At 39.7% G+C, this 24,302-nt stretch overlaps 1 protein-coding gene, 1 long non-coding RNA gene and 1 pseudogene across 2 annotated transcripts; all 3 read left to right on the top strand.

The window, feature by feature from the left end:
* Window positions 1-1,591: 1,591 nt before the first annotated feature.
* Window positions 1,592-3,994, top strand: LOC115194313 (uncharacterized). Its single transcript, XM_029753934.1, has 6 exons — window positions 1,592-1,762; window positions 1,913-2,266; window positions 2,369-2,719; window positions 2,911-3,045; window positions 3,242-3,303; window positions 3,416-3,994. Exons 1-6 carry the CDS (start codon window positions 1,717-1,719, stop codon window positions 3,554-3,556), a joined length of 1,089 nt encoding a protein of 362 aa, XP_029609794.1. The 5' UTR covers window positions 1,592-1,716; the 3' UTR covers window positions 3,557-3,994.
* A 6,938-nt stretch (window positions 3,995-10,932) lies between these two features.
* Window positions 10,933-21,439, top strand: LOC115194946 (uncharacterized; annotated as a pseudogene).
* A 521-nt stretch (window positions 21,440-21,960) lies between these two features.
* On the top strand, window positions 21,961-22,871 carry LOC115194324 (uncharacterized). The gene is made up of 2 exons (XR_003878337.1): window positions 21,961-22,036; window positions 22,149-22,871. It is a non-coding gene; the product is annotated as an uncharacterized LOC115194324 (long non-coding RNA).
* Window positions 22,872-24,302: the final 1,431 nt, after the last annotated feature.

Below are 24,302 nucleotides of genomic sequence, written 5' to 3'. Positions count from 1 at the left end.
GTCTCTTCTTTAGATGCAGCGGTAAATAGAATTCCTTATGTTGTATTACCATATAAAGAAGTGTGAAAGGGGTTACAATAAAATTATAATTTTCTCCTTCATTTTATAATTGTTCCTCATGGGCCCAAGATGCAGACAGTCTCCATTATGTAGCTGTTACAGTGAATAAACTGTTAACTTTATTCACTGTAACTGTAATGAATAAGTTGCATTGTTTCTCTGCCAAACTCATTTGACAATGACTACTTTGTGATAAGATAAACAAAGCATTTAACAATAATCAAGACAAAGGAAGTTGAAGGTATTTATTTGGGCCTTACTCCATAAAAATGTATGCTGCAGTGATGAACAGTTGTTTCTCTTCTCATGCCACTAGCACCCCTCACACACACAGCAACCTATTTACACGTACTCTGATGTCATTTCTTAATTAAGAAGAAAATAAGACATGGTAGTATGCCTTTAAATTAGTAAACAAGAAGAAGTTTCAAGTGTTTTAAACGTTTTGTAATTTGTGTTTTAGATTTGAATGCTTCTCAGCAAAGCCAGTATAGGAATCCTCATGCCAACACATCAGACAAACAAGTTAGCAGAATTGTTGTATCAAGAGTGAGACTGGTTAAGAGTATTAAAGCTAAATATTACAGCATTAGATTTGAGTCTGACTTGAGTGAGTCTGTGTTTCATCCCCATAGCGCCACGGTGACAATTATGACCTGAACTATACTGCTCTGAAGATCACTGACAAGAAGGGTACCAAGCCCAGGAGACAGAGGAGAGAACAAAGAGAACAGAGAGAGGAAGAAACCATCTACTCTGGTGTAAGTCATCAAGACAGGATGCAAGGGTCATCCAATCAGCATCATTCTAAGTTAAGTCCCACCCTTCCTCTGAACTCCACTTTGATCTTGACTGTTACAGTTTGAACTGGCTGTTATATACATTTCTCATTTGCTGTAGGATGCCATTGCATGAGCCTAGCTTTGCCTAATATAAATATAAAATAACCACTTTGCTGACCATAATTGTCCTGCAAGTGTGAAAGCTGATACTAGGATGGTTTCATAAGTCTCAAATCCTCAGCAATAGTGGCTGAGGTTGACTTGATTTTGTAGAAGTCTACAACAAAATGTATATCATGATTTTGCAAATGTCTGAAGTATGAATTTTAATGATAATGGTTGTATTATGGAATTCTATAACCTGCCCTTATACTTGTGTGATACTTCAATAAACATGTTTTTATTTTGAAGTTTACTGACTTGCCCAATTCTTACCAATTATTTGCACCAGGTATCAAAGGATCAAATCTTTATTTTGTCAAAAAGGTGCGAACGTCACCAGAGTTCACTTCCTCCTGAAAGCTTGAACTGCCTTCTACAGACATGAAGAGAGAAATACAATGTAAACCCCCTGTGTATGTCAAAAAGGACGTATGTACCAGTAGTCTCAGCCACCGACCCAAATGATGAAAAAATACAAACCAGTGACTCTGACTTTACATCATTTGAAGGGCTGCTCTAACTATGGTATGCCACAGGTCACATGTTAGATTGTAGTTTTTATTAGATGTTTTGTGCCTGTTCAGACAGCCAATAATATCACTCTGTTCAGAGTTTCCGCCTTCTTCATAATGATTACCTAATGAGTGTCATCATATAAAAGGTGCCCTGTTGTCAGACCCCACACACTATACAGTGCAGAAAGGACATTAAAATGATGATTATATATTGGACAATCTTTTTGTTTTACGGCAATTTGGGTAAGTAAGACTTATTAATACGGTTCTTTTGCTTTTTTATGTCAGTCTTTCTGAATCCATTTTATTGACTATGTAGTCTGAATAATGACAATAATGTCTAATTCTGTGCTATAACTTGTCTTTGATTTATTTAGTTTGTTTGCTTCACAGGTTGTGCACTTAACAACGATGCAATCCAACCAGACCCTTTGATAGTTACACAACTGGGACAAAGTGTATCACTAAATTGCTTTTTTCAATCTCATTTGATCAAAGTCTCTTGGTTCAAGCAAACTGTTGGACAGAAGCCTCTTCTCATGGTATCATCAGATTATCCCTCTAAAAATAGTTTTCCTTGTACCAAGGACTTTAATGAGACTAAACGTTTAAGTGTGAAGAGAGGAATTGACAGCTGTAACCTGACCATCTCCAAGACAGAGTCAGGGGACTCCGCTACATACTACTGTGGTGCTATGGAAGAGGGCAAAGTCACATTTGGGGAAGGAACTTTTTTAATTGTCAAAAGTAACTTAAGTCACTACCTAATGTGTGTTCATATAATGCTAAATGAATGAATCTAGCCGGAAAATAGAATGTACACACCATGATCTTACTCACTCTCTTCAGATTCAGGGTCCAACAGCATGTCTGTGCTCCAACAGCCTGTGTCTGTGTCAGTCCAGCCAGGAGACTCTGTGACTCTGAACTGTACAATACACACTGAGACCTGTGCAGGAGAACACAGTGTATATTGGTTCAGACATGGCTCAGGAGAATCCCATCCAGGAATCATTTACACCCATGGAGACAGGAGTGATCAGTGTGAGAAGAGCCCTGAGACTGGGTCTCCTACACAGAGTTGTGTCTACAACCTCCCCAAGAGGAACCTCAGCCTCTCTGATGCTGGGACTTATTACTGTGCTGTGGCCTCATGTGGGGAGATACTGTTTGGTAACGGGATCAAGCTGGATGTTGAAGGTAAGTAGTCCATAACCAAAATACAGCACTACTTTTCTCTGAAATGGTTTGAAATATCAATATGTAAATATTTCACCTTTAGTTGATAGTAGATTTCCAGTGATTTAACTTTAATAGCTAACTTTTATGCCAAATGCATTGAGGAAAAAATAATAAAAGAAAATAATGAAGCCTTGTTTTTTAACTTTCAGACCTTTTGGGTGATCAGAGTAATCTTATTTTCCCCGTCATTATATCTTGCCTGACAACTACTGTGATTCTGAGTGTGATTGTCAACATTATCCTCTGTGTGAGAATGAAGAGGTCACGATGTGAACACTGTGCAGGTACAGTAAAAGTCTTCATAATTATCTTAAAATTAATGATAGTTACAGAAAAAAGGCTCGCCCACCTTTTACCACTTCCCTCTCTGGCCTACTTCATTTTGAATCTGAAAATATTACATTCACAGTAGTATGTCTTTTTATTAGTAAACAAGAAAAGGTTTTGAATATACTGAATGTTTTGGCATTTGCCTTTTAGCAGGGACCCCTTTTCAGCAAAGCCACTATGGGAATCCTCATGCCAGCACTTCAGAACAACAGGTTAGCAGGATTAATTGTACCGTATCAAGAATGGGTCTGGATAAGGAAAAGAGTACAGCATTAGATTTGACCTAGAGTCTGAATTGAGTGAATCTATGTTTCATCCCCACAGCTCCACAGTGATGATGATGCCCTGAACTACGCTGCCCTGAAGTTCACTGTCAAGAAGAGTACCAAGCCCAGGAGACAGAGGAGAGAACAGAGAGAGGAAGAAACCATCTACTCTGGTGTGAGTCATCAAGACAGGATGTGACTGTCCTCCAATCAGCATCACTTTAAGTTGAACCCTACTGACCTCAACTTTGAGCTTGACTGTGTCTGTGTCACTTGGCTTTTTTGTACATTCCTCATTTGCTGTAAAATGAAATAGTCGGGCCTAGCTGAAGAGACAGTCACTGCATTGGCATATTCTCCTAATAACAACATAGAATCACTCAGATGCTGAGCATAATTGTCCAGCAAGTGTGAAAGCTGATACTAGGATGGTTTCAGAAGTCTCAAATACTCACCAATAGTGGCTGAGGTTGACTGACTGGATGCATTTGTTTTTGTGGAAGTGTACAACAAAATGTATATAATGACTTTGCAAATGTCTGAACTCTTCCCTTTGATGATAATAGTTGTAACATGGAACTCTGTAACCTGCCTATATGTGTGTGATAGTTCAATAAACACCATTTTATTTCATATGTTTAATGACTTGCCCAATTCTTACCACTTATCTTATGTTTGAATTTCTTCCAATTTGACATGAGTGTTTTGTGTAGATCGTTGACAAAAAAATGACAATTAAATCCATTTGAATCCCACTATGTGTCACAATAAAAGGTGAAGAAATCCAATGTTGGTGTAAACTTTCTATAGGCACTGTATGTGCTACTAGTCTCAGAAACCAACTCAAATGATGAAAAAATACAAACCAGTAACTCTGACTTCATACCATTTGAAGATAAATAGCACTCCTTTGTGATAGCGTAAGCAATTTAGAGAGAATAGCATCATAGATTCATCTATGAATATATATTGTATCTGTATATAACGTGGGGCATTATTTTGACCTCACTTCAAACAACCCATGGAGCCAACCTAAAATGTGTGACTCCTGTGGTGCATGTAGAAAGACATTTCTGCTGATCCTGTCACTTCACTTTGTCTCTTGACCCTCATCTCAGTTGTTCTGTTATACCAGACCAGAGAGAGAGACGTTGAAGGATGTTCAGGTTGTGTCTTGTCCTGGTTATCATTGCAGTTTAACAACTTAAAATACTATTGGTTAATGTTTTGGTTAATGGCATGCACCCTTACTATTGGTCAGTGAATATATGTTTAAAACCTGTTACAGCTAGACGTGCCGCTAGCGGGACACCTCGACAACATCCGGTGAAATTCAAACTACAGAAATATAAATATTTAACATTCATGAAAATACAAGTGTAATGCATCAAAATAAAGCTTTACTTCTTGTTAATCCAGCCGCTGTGTCAGATTTGAAAAAGGCTTTACGGCAAAAGCACACCATGCGATTGTCTAAGGACAGCGCCCCGCATACAAAACCATGAAAAACATTTTTCAACCATGCAGGTGTGACACGAAAGTCAGAAATAGCGAAATAATAAATGCCTTACCTTTGAAGATCTTCTTCTGTTGGCACTCCAAAAGGTCCCAGTTACATCACAAATGGTCCTTTTGTTCGATAAAGTCCTTCTTTATATCCATAAAAACTCTGTTTAGCTGGCGCGCTTCAGTCAATAATCCGCCGGTTTCCCTACATCAAAATGCATACAAATTGAATCCCAAACGTTACTAATAAACTTTTCCAAACAAGTTTAAAAACGTTTATAATCAAACCTCCGGTACCCTAATACGTAAATAAACGATACAATTTAAGACAGAGAGTAGTATGTTCATTACCGGAGATAAATAACAAAGAACGTGCTTCCATCAATGCGCATAGAAACACTACAGCCAAAATGGGAGCCACTTAGAAAAACTACAACTTCTAGCTCATTTTTTTCCAAAAACCAGCCTGAAACTCTTTCTAAAGACTGTTGACATCTAGTAGAAGCCCTAGGAACTGCAATCTGGGAGGATTTTGTCTTATAATAAAAGTGACAGCCATTGAAAACAGTGGTAGGCTGAATTTGTTTTGGGGATATTGGTTTGTCCTCGCGTTTCGCCTGCCATATTAGTTCTGTTTTACTCACAGACATTATTTTAACCATTTTAGATCCAAATCTACCAATTATATGCATATCCTAGCTTCTGGGCCTGAGTAACAGGCAATTCACTTTGGTCACACTTTTCATCCGGACGTCAAAATACTGCCCCCTAGCCCAAAGAGGTTTTGATTCACACACTCAGGGGAATCAAACACTGTACACCACACCCAACCAGGACTTACGGTTAATGTAATTAAAGTAAGTACATGTTCATGTTGTCTGAGTTATCCTCTTCTGCACGTTCATCTTGGAGACAATGGGACTCTGCAATGCATCTATTCAGACAGAAAATATTTTCTGATGATACAAGATAAGTGTTGGAAAGAATCCTCAACGTATTAATTACAATTTACAGATATGATGGTGGTGCAACATTTCACAATGAGTTTAAGGATAACCCTCAGTTCACAGTGCAAAGTGGAAATGGATTTTATCATCTACATATCTCCAGTACTCAACCATCTGACTCCACTACATATTTCTATGGGGGAATGAATGTTAATGTGATGAAATTCAAAAACGGGATATTTCTCATTCTGGAAAGTGGGCTATTGTTTTATTAACAGTAATATTGTTAATTGTTATTGTTTTAATTGCTATTGTTTTAGTAACAGTTAATTGTTCAAATGTGCTAATCCATCATCTAAAGTTCTGAACTAACTTTTCATTTCAGGATCAAGCAAAACTGTTGTACAACATTCTGTGTCTGAGTCAGTCCAGCCAGGAGACTCTTTCCTCTGTGAAAGTTGCGCCCCTGAAATTACATATTGGTTTCCTTACCCTACAAGCAGCCTATGGAGAAGGTATAACAAAAATCCATGCTTTGGTTTAGCTTACTCGGCACTGTTTCCAAATGCTAATGTTTTAGCATTCGTGGCACAAATCACATTCAAGTCCTGGGACCGATATTATCCTGTTTCGCACATCAAGTCCAAATCATATGAAAGTATCTCAAATCAATTCTGAAGCTCAACAAAGTCACTTATAGATGATTGAGCATGATGAACAAAAAATTCTGAAATCAGTACCTTCTGCAACTATTTGCACTTTTTTGGATACCATGTCTTGAAGATTAGATAACTATTTACATAATCAGATCACAATAGGAAACAGACTTACTGACATGTAGACTTTCTTGTCAGGTTGGAAGCGGGACCAAGTTGGACATCAAAGGTAAGTGATACATCTTATTTTTTTATATTTCCTCCGACGGAGGAGAGGCACTCAAGGCGGCCTTCTGGTTTGACTTAGGAGGCGCGCACACCACCCACCACTTCAGAGTATATTACTCGCTAATGTTCAGTCTTTGGATAACAAAGATGATGAGCTTAGATCAAGGATTTCTTTCCAGAGAGACATTGGGGCCTGTAACATATTTTGTTTCACGGAAACATGGCTCTCTCTGGATACTCTGTCAGAGTCGGGAAAGCCAGCAGGATTCTCAATGCATCGTGCAGACAGTAATAAATATCTCTCCGGGAAGCAGAAGGGCGGCGGTTGTGTTTCATGATTAATGACTCATTGTGTAGTTCTAGAAACGTACAGGAACTCAAGTCCTTTTGTTCACCCGACCTGAAATACCTCACAATTAAATGCCGACCATATTATCTCCCAAGAGAATTCTCCTCCGTCATTGCCATGGCCGTTTACATCCCACCTCAAGTTACCTCGATGGCCCTCAAAGAACATCACTGGACTTCATACAAACTGGAACCCACATATCCTGCGGCTGCATTTATTGTAGCTGGTGATTTTAAGAAAAATTGGATTACCTTTGCTGTTCTTTGTCAGAATGCTCTCCCAGGACTTCTACTTCAACAACAAATGTTGTTTTGGTTCGAAATAATCCATAGTTATATCCCAATAGCTCCCTTTTGTTCGTGCGTTCATGTCACTATCCAAAGGGTGACGCGCGGGCGCATTTCGTGACAAAAAACTTCTAAATATTCCATTACCGTACTTCGAAGCGTGTCAAACGCTGTTTAAAATACATTTTTATGCTATTTTTTCGTAAAATAGCAATAATATTCCAACCGGGTGACGTTGTATTCATTCAAACACTGAAAGAAAAACATGGAGTCGTCTCGTGCACGCGCGTCTCAGTGTCATTGTTCTCAGCAGGACCACTCACAAAAACTCCTGCTGTTTTTCGCCCAGAGACTGGAGAGCTCTCATTCCACTTTCTGGCGCCTTCCTATAGCCAATGGAAGCCTTAGAAAATGTCACATTACAGCAGAGATGCTGTATTTTTGATAGATGACCTAGAAGGAGAACAAATTGTCAGACAGGGCACTTCCTGTATAGAATCTTCTCAGGTTTTGGCCTGCCATATGAGTTCTGTTATACTCACAGACACCATTCAAACAGTTTTAGAAACTTTAGATTGTTTTCTATCCGGCCGTGAAAATACTGCCCCCATCCCAAACAGGTTAACAAAGCAAATCTGAGGACTAAGCTGCCGAAGATCTATCAACATGTTGACTTACTACTCGCGCAGCTAAGACTCTCAACCATTGCTATTCAAACTTCTGGAATGCTTACAAGGCCCTCCCCCGCCTTCCTTTTGGCAAATCTGACCATGACTCCATCTTGCTCCTCCCATCCTATAGGCAGAAACTCAAACAGGAAGGATCCGTGCTTCGAACTATTCATTATCTTGATATCATGGACTGGGATATGTTCCGGGTAGCTTACGAGTTTGTAAGGAAGCGTATAGGAGATGTAGTACCCACTGTGACTATTAACCTCTTACATCTAGATGTTCCGCTAGCGGAACGTCTGCTCCAATATCCAATGATGGGCGTGGCGCGAAATACAAAATTCCTCTAAAATCCGAAAACTTCCATTTTTCAAACATATGACTATTTTACAGCTATTTAAAGACAAGACTCTCGTTAATCTAACCATACTGTCCGATTTCAAAAAGGCTTTACAGCGAAAGCAAAACATTAGATTATGTCAGCAGAGTACCCAGCCAGAAATAATCAGACACCCATTTTTCAAGCTAGCATATAATGTCACAAAAACCCAGAAGACAGCTAAATGCAGCACTAACCTTTGATGATCTTCATCAGATGACACACCTAGGACATTATGTTATACAACACATGCATGTTTTGTTCAATCAAGTTCATATTTATATCAAAAAACAGCTTTTTACATTAGCAATTGACGTTCAGAACTAGCATACCCCCCGCAAACTTCCGGGGAATTTACTAACAATTTACTAAATTACTCACGATAAACGTTCACAAAAAGCATAACAATTATTTTAAGAATTATAGATACAGAACTCCTCTATGCACTCGATATGTCCGATTTTAAAATAGCTTTTCGGATGAAGCACATTTTGCAATATTCTAAGTACATAGCCCAGCCATCACGGGCTAGCTATTTAGACACCCGGCAAGATTTGCCTTCACCAAAATCATATTTACTATAAGAAAAATGGTCTTACCTTTCCTGTTCTTCGTCAGAATGCACTCCCAGGACTTCTACTTCAATAACAAATGTAGGTTTGGTCCCAAATAATCCATCGTTATGTTCCATCAGCGACGTTTTGTTCGTGCGTTCTAGACACTATCAGAATGGCAAATCACGGTCGTGCGCATGGCACATAACGTGACAAAAAAAATCGAAATATTCCATTACCGTACTTCGAAGCATGTCAACCGCTATTTAAAAACAATTTTTATGCAATTTATCTCGTAGAAAAGCGATAATATTCCGACCGGGAATCTGCCTGTCTGTAAATAGAGGGAAAAACAGAAAGGCGGGGGCGGGCAGTGCTCGAGCCTAAGCCTTTTGTCTGCTGATAGACCACTTAGCAAAAGCGCTCGTGTGTTTCAGCCAGGGCTTTGAATTATATCATTCAGCTTTTTCCCGGGCTCTGAGAGCCCATTGGAGACGTGGGAAGTGTCACGTAACAGCAGAGATCCTGAGTTTTTGGAAGAGATGTCAAAGAAAGCAAATAAATGGTCAGACAGGCCACTTCCTGTAAAGGAATCTCTCAGGTTTTTTCCTGCCAAATGAGTTCTGTTATACTCACAGACACCATTCAAACAGTTTTAGAAACTTTGGAGTGTTTTCTATCCAAAGCTAATATATATATGCATATTCTAGTTTCTGGCCAGGACTAATAATCAGATTAAATCGGGTAAAAAAAATTATCCAGCCGTGAAAATACTGCCCCCTAGCCATAAGAGGTTAAAACCTATCCTAACCAGAAACCGTGGATAGATGGTAGCATTCGCGCGAAACTGAAAGCGCGATCCACTGCATTTAACCATGACAAGGTGACTGGTAATACGGCAGAATATAAACCGTTTAGTTATTCACTCTGCAAGGCAATCAAACAATCTAAACGTCAGTATGGAGATAAAGTGGAGTAGCAATTCAACGGCTTAGACACAAGATATATTTGGCAGGGACTACAGACAATCACGGACAACAAATTGAAAACCAGGCACGTCACCGAGACCAACGTCTTGCTTCCAGACAAGCTAAACACGTACTTTGCATGCTTTGAGGATAATACAGAGCCACCGACGCGGCCCAGACTGTGGGCTCTCCTTCTCCGTGGCCAACGTGAGTAAAACATTTAAACGTGTTAACCCTCGCAAGGCTGCAGGCCCAGACAGCATCCCTAGCCTCATCCTCAGAGCATGCGCAGACCAGCTGGCTTGTGTGTTTACGGGCGTATTCAATCTCTCCCTTTTACAGTCTGCTGTCACCACATGCGTCAAGATGGCCACCATTGTTCCTGTACCCAAGAAGACAAAGGTAACTGAACTTAATGACTATCACTCCATAGCACTCGCCTCCGTTATCATGAAGTGCTTTGAGAGACTAGTCAAGGATTTTATCACCTCCACCTTACCTGCCACCCTAGACCCACTTCCATTTGCTTACCGCCCCAATAGATCCACAGACGATTCAATCGCCATCAATTGGACAAGAGGACAAGAGGAATATCTTTGTAAGAATGCTGTTTATTGACTGTACCTCGTCACTCAACACCATAGTACTCTCCACCATAGTACCCTCCAAGCTCATCATTAAGCTCGAGGCCTTGTGTCTGAACCCCACCCTGTGCAACTGAATCCTGGACTACCTGATGGGCTGCCCGCAGGTGAAGGTAGGAAACATCACCTCCACCCTGCTGATTCTCAGTACTGGGGCCCCACAAGGGTGTGTGCCACAAGGGTTCAGACCCCTCCTGTACTCCCTGTTCACCCATGACTGCGTGGCCAAGCATGCCTCCAACTTAATCATCAAGTTTGCAGATGACACAACAGTAGTAGGCTTGATTACCAATGATGACGAGACAGCCTACAGGGAGGAGATGAATGCTCTGGGAGTGTGGTGCCTGTAAAACAACCTCTCAGTCAACCACAACAAAAGAAAGGAGATGATCGTGGACTTCAGAAAACAGCAGAGGGTACACCTGCCTATCTACATCAACGGGACCGCAGTGGAGAAGGTGGAAAAGCTTCAAGTTCCTTTGCGTACACATCACTGACAAACTGAAATGGACCACCCACACAGACAGTGTGGTGAAGAAGGTGCAACAGAGCTTCTTCCACCTCAGGATGCTAAAGAAATGTGGCTTGTCACCTAAAACCCTCACAAACTTTTCACAATCGAGAGCATCCTGTCGAGTTGTATCACCGCCTGGTATGGCAACTGCACAATCCGCAACCGCAAGACTCTCCAGAGGGTGGTGGGGTTTGCCCAACACATTACCGGGGGCAAACTACCCGCCCTCCAGGACACCTACAACACCCAATGTCACAGGAAGGCCAAAAAGATCATTAAGGACATTAACCACCTGATCCACTGCCTGTTCACCCCACTATCATCCAGAAGGTGAGGTCAGTACAGGTGCATCAAAGCGGGGACTGAGAGACTGAAAAACAGCTTCTATCCCAAGGCCATCAGACTGTTGTCGTGACATTGTATCAATAATGTGACAACTGCTATTCATCAAATAATTAACTATGTTTATAGTTACGGGATTAAATTAATCAGGTAATCATTAACTCAGTAACCTGGGGCACCATGGGAAAAGTGTGCTTAATGAGTCTCCACTTTCCAAATTAACTCATTGTACATCTGAATATCGATTTTACAGCAGTCGCTAATTAATTAATTTCCTCTACTGTCTCATCCTGAATGTCACATAATTCGTAAATCTGCACAAACCCGGGTCTCACTAAATCATTCCATACATTTTACATTTACATTTTAGTCATTTAGCAGACGCTCTTATCCAGAGCGACTTACAGTAGTGAATGCATATATTTCATTTCATGCATTTTTTTTTTTTTTTGTATTGGCACCCGTGGGTATCGAACCCACAAGCACACCAATTGAGTTTATTATTTATTTACTAACAAGCTAAATGATAATATAAGATACATATACACCAACACACAGTCTAGGACATAAGTACAATGAAACAGGTCCCTAGGGAACCAACACAATATGACTTGTGTTACACAACATTGGGATTAAGAAAGAGTGCGAGAGAGAGTGTACGAGAGAAAAGCACACTTGGATACATTTGTAAACTATGCTTAGTTTAACCCTAACAACCTGCCACGGACCGCCACTCTTTTGGGTCAAAATTATAATGATGTAATTACTTGTTGAAGGTCTCCGTTCGGTATCTCTTCGTGGACCGAGTTCCGCTTACTGGGAGGTTCAACGAGGCATATTCGTTCGATGGAGGTCTCATTCGTTATCGGGAATAAGTCTCTTGATTGTCCACACGATGTCAGTGTCCTTTCTTTTAGTGGTCTCTTCCCTTGCACTCGTTCTGTGAGAACGGACTTCTGAGGAGGCTAATCAGACGTGTTGACGCTCCCAGCATGGGTAGGAGGGCCGTGTAGACAACCAATGATTTGAAGAGAAGAGCCGTTTGGTACTTCTTGAATTCACCTTCGTAGATCAGGGACTCAATCATAGCCTTGATTGTTAAGAGGTTCCTTTGTCCTCTTCCTCGTTTTGCATTTTGTGTGGTTGCGACTATCTTAGATCACGCTGCAGCTGTGGTCCGTTTTAGTCTGATATGTAAATTCTTAACTCACATGTTTTATACCCCAGGGTACAAAGGACTTTTCCGTCTTCATGACAAGTTCTCTGGGGCGTATCTAGTTACGAGGCAAGGTATTACAATGTACTATGGATGGTCTTGTTATACAACTAAAATCAAAGTTCCTTGTTCCAAAAACATTCTCTTTGATTTGGATATTTTCTACACAACGCACAGTATGAAAACATTGTATACATATTATGAAAACTCTACTAGTTACAATGTTTTCATTAAAAAGTTGTCATTAACTTTTAATAACATAACAAAAACGACATTCATTTTCATTTTCCATCTATCATTGTTACCACCATTTTGGCTGATGAAATATAAGTACATTTATTGCATGTTACCATTCTGAGGTAGATTCTCCATAGGCCCACCATACATTCCAATCCTCCACACTGAGAGGACAAAGGATTCGTCTGCTGCCTTAAGATTTACAATGGGCGTGAGGTGTCATAAACCCCCCCCACCAATCCCTCTATGCCTTTCCCCCTCCATGGGAGTGATACATATCTTTGTAGGACTGTGATCCACTGTAACCTGACCCGAACAGGCCAGTCATGACACTGTTAAACAGCCATCACTAGCACATTAGAGTCTATTGCCTACTGGCATATACAAGAAATCACTGGCCACGTTAACGAATGGAACACTAGTCACTTTAATAAGCGTGTAGTTGACAGCCAAAACTGCACTGTGAATACGATGGGGAATAGTAGCCTACACAGCCTCCTGCAGCCTGCCCATAGTCCCATAATGTCACAGATCCCTCCGGAACTTTCATCTCGCACACCTGGCCCCTATTCCCAGTAATTAGTACTTGTATAAGTGTGTCCTTGGTTTACTATTGTCCTGTCGATTATTGTTACAATGTCCGTTGGTGCGTATGAGTCCCTGCGCTGTGTTTTGGCCTTCGTGCTATTCTGGATTGCGCAGATGATTACACGTCTCGTCCCATTTGTTAATCATTGTGCGCATGTGTTATTTATTCGAGGTACTCCTCGCTCTTTTGTTTGTGTTTCAACCCTGTGTTTTTGTATAGTGTTTGTTTGGTCTTCATCCCGTGCCTTTACATGGCACGCCGTAATTTGGGTACAATAAAAAAAACTATTCCGCATTCCTGCGCCTGTCTCCCGAATCATTTATACCAGCGTGACATAGGTACTCCTCGCTCTTTGTTTTGGGTTTCTACCCTGTGTTTTGTTATGTGTTTGTTTGGTCTTCGTCCCCGTTCCTTTACACGGCACGATGTAATTTGGGCTTAATAAAAAACCCTATTACGCATTCCTGTGCCTGTCTACCGAATCTCTTCATACCAACGTGACACATAATAACCCATGTTTTAACAAGTGAATGGGATTTACAGCTTTTCTGCTTGCTCATTTGATCGATGACAAATACATTTTGATTGCCAACTAAGAGATATGCTAACAGTCGTTCAAGTTTGAGTAAATGGGTAACTAGTTTAGTTAGTTACATTTCTTGAAAGATAATCCCAATAGCTGTAGCCACCGAAGCTGAAAGAAATTGTCGGGGGGGCGGGGGGGTCTGCCACTCGGGCACTTGTCCAGGTGATAACATAACATTCTTCCAGCAGCTAGCTAGCTACAGTTCAAGGCTCTGTGTCATTTTATGTTTTAGCTAGCTACATTGCTTGGCTAGCTTTCAAGACATACAGCTAGCTTCCTAAATAAGTAGGCCTACATAAAAATATAAGCTAAAGCCTTAGCCACATAACGTTACTGCATAGCTAGATTGATTGTGTTGAGATTCCCAATCATTGCCCTTTTCGTCTGTTTTTCTCAAACATATTGGAATATATATACTGTACTCTAAATGCAGTTACACTGCAAAATTAGTGCTGTAAAAACGTGTTTTATTTTGGACTCAGTAGTTGCAGTACATTCAAGTTATGCTGCACTCCAACTGCATGAAACTGAAAGTGAAACTGAAACAGTTTATCCCCTAAATGGCTGGAGGTAGCAAACAATGTAACATTACTAGCTGTGATTTACAACCTGGCAATATTTATCAGACTACTTAGCGATTTATTGGTGAATTTTATTAATCATGCATTGAATGCATCATTTTAATTCTGATAACAATGCCTTACTCTACGTAATGTAATTTTGAGTAAAGTAGAACCTATTTTTAAAACCTGTTATAAAGATGGTTTTGAAGCATGAAGTGCGATATTGATATTTTGGACTGATATGATTATCTGTTTGTTTGATTTCTGCAAAGTAGTTTAAACTATGTCAGTTCCACTTTAAGTTGTAGGGTTGAACAGTTTTCTTCTCTTCTCATGCAAGTAACACTCCCTCACTGTCACAGTCTTCTCCTTCATCTGACGATATGTTAAAATCACTGTCAGAAAAGGTGGACCAATACGCAGCGGGTTGCGTGTTCATCATGATAATTTATTAAATAAACGTGAACACGGAAAAACAATAAACAAAAAAGAGAACGACAGACCGACAGTTTTACAGGCTAAGTACATACATACAGCAGTGCAAAATCAACTACCCACAAAATAACCAAACCAAACACACACCTCTATATAGGACTCTCAATCAGAGGCAACTAGAAACACCTGCCTCCAATTGAGAGTCCAACACCCAATCCTAAACATAGAAAAACTAGACTAGACAGAACATAGAAATACATACACAACACAAACCCTCTGCCACGCCCTGACCAAAACTAATACAATTACTCCCTCTGCTGGTCAGGACGTGACACTCACACTCATCATAACAACCTATTTACAGGTACTCTGTGGTCTGTATCTACACTTTGTTAGGGCCTGCTGGCCTCTCTCTCTCTCTCCCACTCTTGCTCTCTGTTTCTCTCTTTGTGTGGTTTTCAGCTGGATGTCTCAAAGCTGTTACGTCTCTCATGCTGAACTTGGTCTATATTCCACTTGCTCTTCAAGTTAACCGTTTTAGTAAGCAACAGTAAACTAACTCTTGAAAGTAAACTAAACTTTGATGAGGCATCTATTCATAGTCAACTGAAATCTGTGAAAATACACAATGAGATATTTATTATGTAATTTGACATAGTGATCAATAGTTCTTAGTCAAATACAAAACCTGATTTTAGGTGTGATGTTAGGACACTAGAACCATGGACCTACTCAATAACATTATCATAGGATGGCATTCCATCCATCTATTGTACTGAGTGTAAATCCTGAATGAGAGATCACTAAAAGAAGACTACCATATTGTGTTTGCTGTGTTTTTTCCATAGATGATTTTAGTGAGGTGAAATGAAGTGACTATGTGGTGATTGAAGCCGTAGGGAATGACAGTGTCAAAGCATAACATGCATGTTCCCAAAAGTTCGCAACTATGAATCTCTTATATTACAGTAGCTGCATTGATAAAGAATAAGGGATGCCAAACTTCAATAATAAGTACTTCATTTGTAATAAATCTATAATGATCAGAATCTACCTATAAAACAACTATTATGAGTCAGTCCAGCCAGGATGATCTGTGAGACAGAGCTGTACTATACACATGAGAAGGACATGGGTGTGCCTGAATGAGGGGTCAACAAACATGTGTGTCCAGTTCGACGAATCACCTGTAACTCAATTTTTGAAGTGTTGTACATAGTAGTAGAGTTTTTCCACTCACGACAAATTGTGAAGTGGATGACAACTTTAAAGATGATCACACTGTGTCATATATTTCCACTTCTCGTAGAGATTGGTAAGTGAATCTTTTATATTTCTCTGCTTATGTGATGTCCAAACTTGATTTGGAGACACAATGTATCCCATTATTGTTCTACACACTTTGACAATCTAAAGTTGTATTTGGGTAACCTATAACATAGTTACTACATTTTCATGTTTTCTAGTTGATGTGCTAGCTGGAACTGAGTCTTCATCCATACATTAAGAGAGTGAGCTCATGTTAGCCAACGTTGGAGACACAGTGATTTTGCACTGCTTTCATGAAAGCAACATGACAGTATTGTTCTCTTGGTACAAGCAAACGTTGGGAGATACACTTCAGCTCTTCTCAACTGTGAATAAGTTTGAAAGGAACCCAACATTCTACCATGAGTTTAACCTGTTGGGGATAGGGGGCAGTATTTGCACGGCCGGATAAAAAACGTACCCGATTTAATCTGGTTACTACTCCTGCCCAGTAACTAGAATATGCATATAATTGTTTGATTTGGATAGAAAACACCCTAAAGTTTCTAAAACTGTTTGAATGGTGTCTGTGAGTATAACAGAACTCATTTTTCAAGCCAAAACCTGAGAAGATTCCAAACAGGAAGCGCTCTCTCTGACTATTTCTTGGCCTTCTTGATCATCTCTAACCAAAATAGGAGATCTCTGGCATAACGTGACATTTTCTAACGCTCTCAGAAGGCACTTTTGAAAAAAAAAACAGCTTTTTACATCAGCATGTGATGTTCAGAACTAGCATACCCACCGCAAACTTCCGGTGAATTTACTAAATTACTCATGATAAACGTTCACAAAAAACGTAATAATTATTTTAAGAATTATAGATACAGAACTCCTTTATGCAATCGCGGTGTCAGATTTTAAAATAGCTTTTCGGCGAAAGCACATTTTGCAATATTCTGAGAACATAGCCCGGCCATCACAGGCTAGCTAATTTGACACCCACCAAGTTTGGGACAAACTAAAGTCTGAATTACTATTAGAAAGATTGGATTACCTTTGCTGTTCTTCGTCAGAATGCACTCCCAGGACTTCTACTTCAACAACAAATGCTGTTTTGGTTCCAAATAATCCATAGTTATAATCAAAATGCGAGCGCATTTTGTAACAAAAGAATTCAAAATATTCCATTACCGTACTTCGAAGCATGTCAAACGCTGTTTAAAATCAATTTTTATGCTATTTTTCTCGTAAAATAGCGATAATATTCCAATGGAGCGACGTTGTATTCATTCAAAGGCTGAAAGAAAAAAATGGAGAATTCTTGTGAACACGCCTCTCAGTCTCACTGTTCCCAGGCTGACCACTAACAAATTCTCCTGCTGTTCTTCGCACAGAGACAGCAGACACCCCATTACCCTTTCTGGCGCCTTCTGAGAGCCAATGGAAGCCTTAGAAAATGTCACGTTACAGCACAGATGCTGTATTTTCGATAGAGATGCTACAGAAGGAGAACAAATTGTCAGACAGGGCACTTCCTGTATGGAATCTTCTCAGGTTTTGGCCTGCCATATGAGTTCTGTTATACTCACAGACACCATTCAAACAGTTTTAGAATTTTTAGAGTGTTTTCTATCCAACTCTACTAATTATATGAATATTCTCGTTTCTGGGCAAGAGTAGTAACCAGTTTAAATTGGGTACGTTTTTTATCCGGGCGTGCAAATACTGCCCCCTAGCCCCAACAGGTTAACTGATAGTCTTGTCTTTAAAATGGTGTAAAATAGACATATGTTTGAGAAATTGAAGTTATAGCATTTTTGAGGTATTTGTATTTCGCGCCACGCTCTACCATTGGATATTGGTGAGGCGTTCAGCTAGCGGAACGTCTGTCCTGTATTCTAAAACACATCTCTGTGGTGTTCTGACGACCCTAAATAGATTTTCCACTCAGCTTACCTCATCTCTAACACCCAGTAATGACCATCAGTCCTCACCACACACTGTCTTCACACACCTCAGTGCATCAAAACCACAAACATCCATGTCACTAAGAGCACAACTCACTCTCTACATGAGAAAAGCCTGAACTAAAAATAGACTTCTTAGCTGAGTATGTTTTGAAGAGAGTTGATATTGCTGAAAATTTTATCTGAATATGACAATATACACATTGTAACTGAGAAGTTTTCAGAAACAATTCAAAATGTGAAAATGAATATGTGCAGGTTGAGGTAGTGCACTTAATTTCTCTTTCAATGGGATGAAGCAGTGCACATAGAAGTCCCCATTACTGCCTTAACATTCAAGTTGGCAGCAACTTTTAGAATTGTGAAAATGTTCAAATTGTTCACTGAGAATCATTGAAAACTTCCTTTCCTGTTATACTTGATGTGTGTAGTCATAATAGCTGTCAACAAATGCCCAACAAAGACAATGTATGGTTAAGAATCTTTAACAAGGTAATTTATTACATGCGTATTACACATCTGTATCATGTTATAAATCCATTTCAGAATCATAGAGTCACATGCATCAAACAGGCTAGGTAGTCATCATCACTGGATCATTACTACTAACATCAAAAAAGTTATTTTAAAGTGTAGCTTAGTTACCAGGAGGAGCCACACAATCATTCAAAATTAAATGGGTAGCAGAATGATCTCTATATGACGAAGACAATGGCTCATGTATTTACGTGTCGTTTTTTGTATTGAGTTCCAGTGAGTAGTTGCATAAGGCACACAACCTGTTTATTCAAGTCATCGCTCCTCTGTAATGAGTTGTCTTCATTTAGTTGTGTTGATAGCACGACACTCACATCCCCCTCCCCCATACAGAGAACAAGTTCCCATCCTCCTTGGTGAGGATCAAAGGTGCGAGATCAGCACGGCACATGGCTGACAGATAGCCAAACCCCGTCTCTCAGGAGACACGCCCAAGTGAGCTCAGAGTTCGTGTCAACATGACGGAACGCCCTCCAAGGCCAGAGTGCTTAAAGGCCTCACCAATAATTTACAATTGACCAGAGAACGTGAGGCCGTGGTCCAGACGTTGAAATGGTTAAAACTACAAGACCAGACAGCGTAGAGCGGTAGCTACACGGCTGAAAATGGTAAACCCTCTGAAACTCTCAACGAGTGAAGAAGGTAAAGACTAGACCAAATATTCACATTCTGCAGCTTGTATGTAATGTAGGGAACAGACCCCTCTCACCACCGTGTGGTACACCTGAGGTATCTAGTCTAACGAGCACTCCAAGACAGAAAAGCTCTACTACGAATGGCATTGTGACCTCTGGTGGAGTCTTACACCCCTGGATAACTTCACAATAGAACCATCGAGTTCAACAGAGAGACAACATTGTCTTGGCTGTGTGCTTGGGGTCGTTGTCTTGTTGGAAGGTGAACCTTGCCCCAGTCTGAGTTTCTTGATCGTGAACAGATCAAGAAACTGACAGACTCCATTGATGGAAGGCTCATGGCAGTTATTGAAAATAAGGGTGGCTATATTGGTCACTGAATATTTTTGAAAGGCCAAAAAGGTTATATAATTGTCATTTTGTGTTACTTATCTGTTACACTTACTCTAAAAATTGAGAATAAACAAGTGAGTAGAGAGAAATTATTTTTGTAATTTAGTTGCCTAATAATTCTGCACACTAATAGTTGCCTAATAATTGTGCACACTTATATATTTCCCTGAGAAACTCACTTTTCCTTTGTTAAACATTCAGGTTTGAGGTTCAATAACATTTTGGATTGACTGAGAGCATTGTTTTTGTTCAACAATAAAATTAATCACAAGGAATACAATTTGCCTAATAATTGTGCACGCAGTGTAGTCTCCCAGTCCCTGCGACTGAAAAACAAAACATTCTAATAACCTATTTTCGCTTCGTCATTATGGGGTATTGTGTGTAGATTGAGGAGGATAAACATTTATTTAATCAATTTTAAAATAAGGCTGTAACGTAACAAAATGTGGAAAAAGTAAAATGTTCTGAATACACTGTAACTGCTAATATATTTGTCTAAATAACATGTTTCTGAATATTCTAGATCTTCTAACTGCGGCACAATCCTCACCGATACACCTCGTGTCAGCCAACGTTGGACATAAAGTAACTTTGCATTACTTCCATGACGGAAACATGGGAATTCAATTATTGGGGTACAAGCAAACATTGTGAGAATTTCCTCAAATCTTAGCAACCTTTTATAAGTATAACAGTGATAAAACGTTTTACCATGAGTTTAAGGATAACCCTCGCTTCTCAGTGCAAAGTGGCAAAGGAATAGACCACCAAAGGATCTCAGACATGCAACTGTCTGATTCAGCAACATGCTACTGTGTAAATGCTTATAACGACATGGTGCACTTTGAAGATGGAGCAATTCTCATTGTAAAAGGTACAGAGATAGTTCTTATTTTCAGAAAGTCTAAAATGTGTATTTATAGATAAAGGGAGTAGAAGCATAGCTATAGGAATGAATAATTGCGGTAACAAAATGTACTGCCTCTTTTAGAATGAATTTTCATAATGAGATAATATCATGGTACAACACGTGAGGTAGGAATGTTCTAGTTCGGGGGTATTCAACTCTTACCCTACGAGATCCAGAGCCTGATGGTTTTCTGTTCTACCTGATCATTAATTGCACGCACCTGGTGTCCCAGGTCTAAATCAGTCACTGATTAGAGGGGAACAATGAAAAAAGCTGTGGAACTGACTTTAAGGTCCAGAGTTGAATTTGAATTTCTAGATAATCAAAAGTGTTATTGACATGATGCTTCTTTTCAGGTTAAGGATCCAACAGCAAGACAGTTATACAGCAGCCTGTGTCTGAGTCAGTCCAGCCAGGAGACTCTGTAACTCTGAACTGTACAATTCACACTGAGACCTGTGCAGGAGAACACAGTGTATATTGGTTCAGACATGGCTCAGGAGAATCCCATCCAAGAATCATTTACACCAATGGAGACAGAAGTGATCAGTGTGAGAAGAGCCCTAAGGCTGGGTCTCCTACACAGAGCTGTGTTTACAACCTCCCCAAGAGAAACCTCAACCTCTCTGATGCTGGGACTTACTACTGTGCTGTGGCCTCATGTGGGGAGATACTTTTTGGGAACAGGACCAAGCTGGATGTTGAAGGTAGGTAGTGCATAACAAAAATACAGCACTACTTTTCTCTCAAATGGTAGATTTACATTTTGATATTTCCTATCACCTTTAATTCATAGTAGATTTTAAATTATATATTTTTTATAGAGCAATAAATCAATAAAGAATAATAGAAAATAATCGAGCCTTGTTTTTTAAGTTTCAGACCTGTTGGGTGTTCAGAGTAATCTTCTTTTCCTCATCATTATATCTTGCCTGACAACTGCTGTGATTCTGAGTGTGATTGTCAACGTTATCCTCTGTGTGAGAATGAAGAGGTCACGATGTGAACACTGTGCAGGTACAGTAAAAGTCTTCATACTAATAGCAATAGTAATAATAGTTATTGATCATAAAGAAGAGTGAAGGCTAGGCCTCCTCTTATCACTTGCCTCTCTGGACATTGTTTTAATTTCACAAACCTACTTCATTTTGAAGTGGATAATATGACATTCACAGGAGTAAGCCTTTGTATTAGTTAATTAACAAGAAAAGGTTTCCAATATAATGAACGTTTTGACATTTGTCTTTTAGCAGGGACCCCTTTTCAACAAGGCCACCATGGGAATCCTCATGCCAACACTTCAGACCAACAGGTTTGCAGGATCAGTTCTACTGTATCAAGAGTGCGTCTGGATAAGCAAAAGAGTACAGCATTAGATTTGACCCAGAGTCTGAACTGAGTGAGTCTGTGTTTCATCCCCATAGGTCCATGGTGACGATGATGCCCTGAACTATACTGCCCTGAAGTTCACTGTCAAGAAGTGTTCCAAGCCCTGAAGACAGAGGAGAGAACAGAGAGAACAGAGAGAGTAAGAAACCATCTACTCTGATGTGAGTCATCAAGACAGGATGTGACAGTCCTCCAATCAGCATAATTTTAAGTTGAGCCCACTGACCTCCACTTTGAGCTTGACTGTGTCTGTGTGACTTGGCTGTTTTGTACATTCCTCATTTGCTGTAAAATGTAATAGTCGGGCCTAGCTGAAGCGACTGTCACTGCATTGGCATATTCTCCTAATAACAACATAGAATCACTCAGATGCTGAGCATAATTGTTCAGCAAGTGTGAAAGCTGATACTAGGATGGTTTCAAAAGTCTCAAATCTTGACCAATAGTAGCTGAAGTTGACTGACTGGATACATTTGTTTTTGTAGAAGTGTACAACAAAATGTATATAATGATTTACAAATGTCTAAACTCTTCCCTTTGATGATAATAGTTGTAACATGGAACTCTGTCACCTGCCTATATGCTTGTGATATTTCAATAAACATGTTTTTATTACCTATGTTTAATTCTTACCACTTAACTTGTCTTTGATTTTCTTCCAATTTGACATGAGTGTTTTGTGTACAGCGTTGACAAAAAATTTACAATTAAATCCATTTGAATCCCACTTTGTCACAATAAAATATGAAGAAATCCAATGTTGGTGTAGACTTTCTGTAGGCACTGTATGTGCTGCTAGTCTCAGAAACTGACCCAAATGATGAAATACAAACCAGTAACTCTGACTTTATACCATTTGAAGATAAATAGCACACCTTCTTGATAGCGTATGCATTTTTAGAGAGACACATCGTAGATTCATCTATGAATACATTCTGTATGTAAGGTGGGACATTATTTCGACCTCACTTCCTCTTCAAACAACCACTGGATACAATCTAAAAGTTGTGCCTCCTGTGGTGCATGTAGATACACATTTCCGCTGATGCTGTCACTTCACATTGTCTCTTGACCCTCATCTCAGTTGTACTGTTACACCAGACCAGAGAGAAGAAGTTGAAAGATGTTCAGGTTGTGTCACGACTTCCGCTGAAGTCGGTCCCTCTCCTTGTTTGGGCGGCGTTCGGCGGTCGACGTCACCGGCCTTCTAGCCATCGCCGATCCACTTTTCATTTTCCATTTGTTTTGTCTTTGTTTTACACCCCTGGTTTCAATTCCCCAATTACATGTTCATTATTTAATCCTCTGTTTTCCACATGGTTTTTGTGCGTGTTTGTTTATTGTAAGTTCGGTCCGATGTTTGTGGGCTTGGTGTTACGTTATGTATTTTGAATTTTTGAGTAAAGTTCCTTTTGTTACTCATCTCTGCTGTCCTGCGCCTGACTCCTATGCACCAGCTACACCCAGAACCTTACATTGTGTCTAGTCCTGGTTATCATTCCAGTTTAACAACTTAAAATGCTATTTGTAAACCAATGATTCTAATATTTCATACTCCTGAATCAATGTTTAACAATGTTTGATTCACACACTCAGGGAAACCAAAAACTGTACACCACACCCAACCAGGATTTAGGATGAATGTAATTAAAGTAAGTAAATGTTCATGCTGTCTGAGTTATCGTCTCTGCATTTCATTTATTTTTGGACATGGTGGACATTGGCAATCCAAGTCCTCTTCTGCACATTCATCTTGGAGACAATGTGACTCTGCAATGATTCTATCTGGACAGAAAATCTTATCTCATAGTACAAGATAACTGTAGGAAAGAATCCTCAACTTGTATTAACAATTCACATGTATGATGGTGGTGGAATATTTCACAATTGTAACGATCGTCGTCGGGTGATGAGGAAGCGGACCAAAGCGCAGCTGGGAGAGAACACATGTTTATTCTTCACACTGAAATAAACACGTACACAAAACCAAGAAAAATGCCGATACGTTAGCTGCTCAAATACAAAGAGGCAACACCCCACAAACAGCGTGGGGGAAAAAGGAACTTAAATGTGATCCCAATCAGAGACAACTAGCGACAGCTGTCTCTAATTGGGAATCGACAGAACCCAACATAGAAATAAACCACATAGAGCTAACACAAGGCTATAACGCAAACATAGAAAACAAA

This window comes from Salmo trutta, chromosome 5 (assembly GCF_901001165.1).
Source record: "Salmo trutta chromosome 5, fSalTru1.1, whole genome shotgun sequence".
Taxonomy (NCBI): domain Eukaryota; kingdom Metazoa; phylum Chordata; class Actinopteri; order Salmoniformes; family Salmonidae; genus Salmo; species Salmo trutta.
Note: the sequence above shows the minus strand (reverse complement) of the source record. Positions and strands in the feature narration are given on the sequence as shown.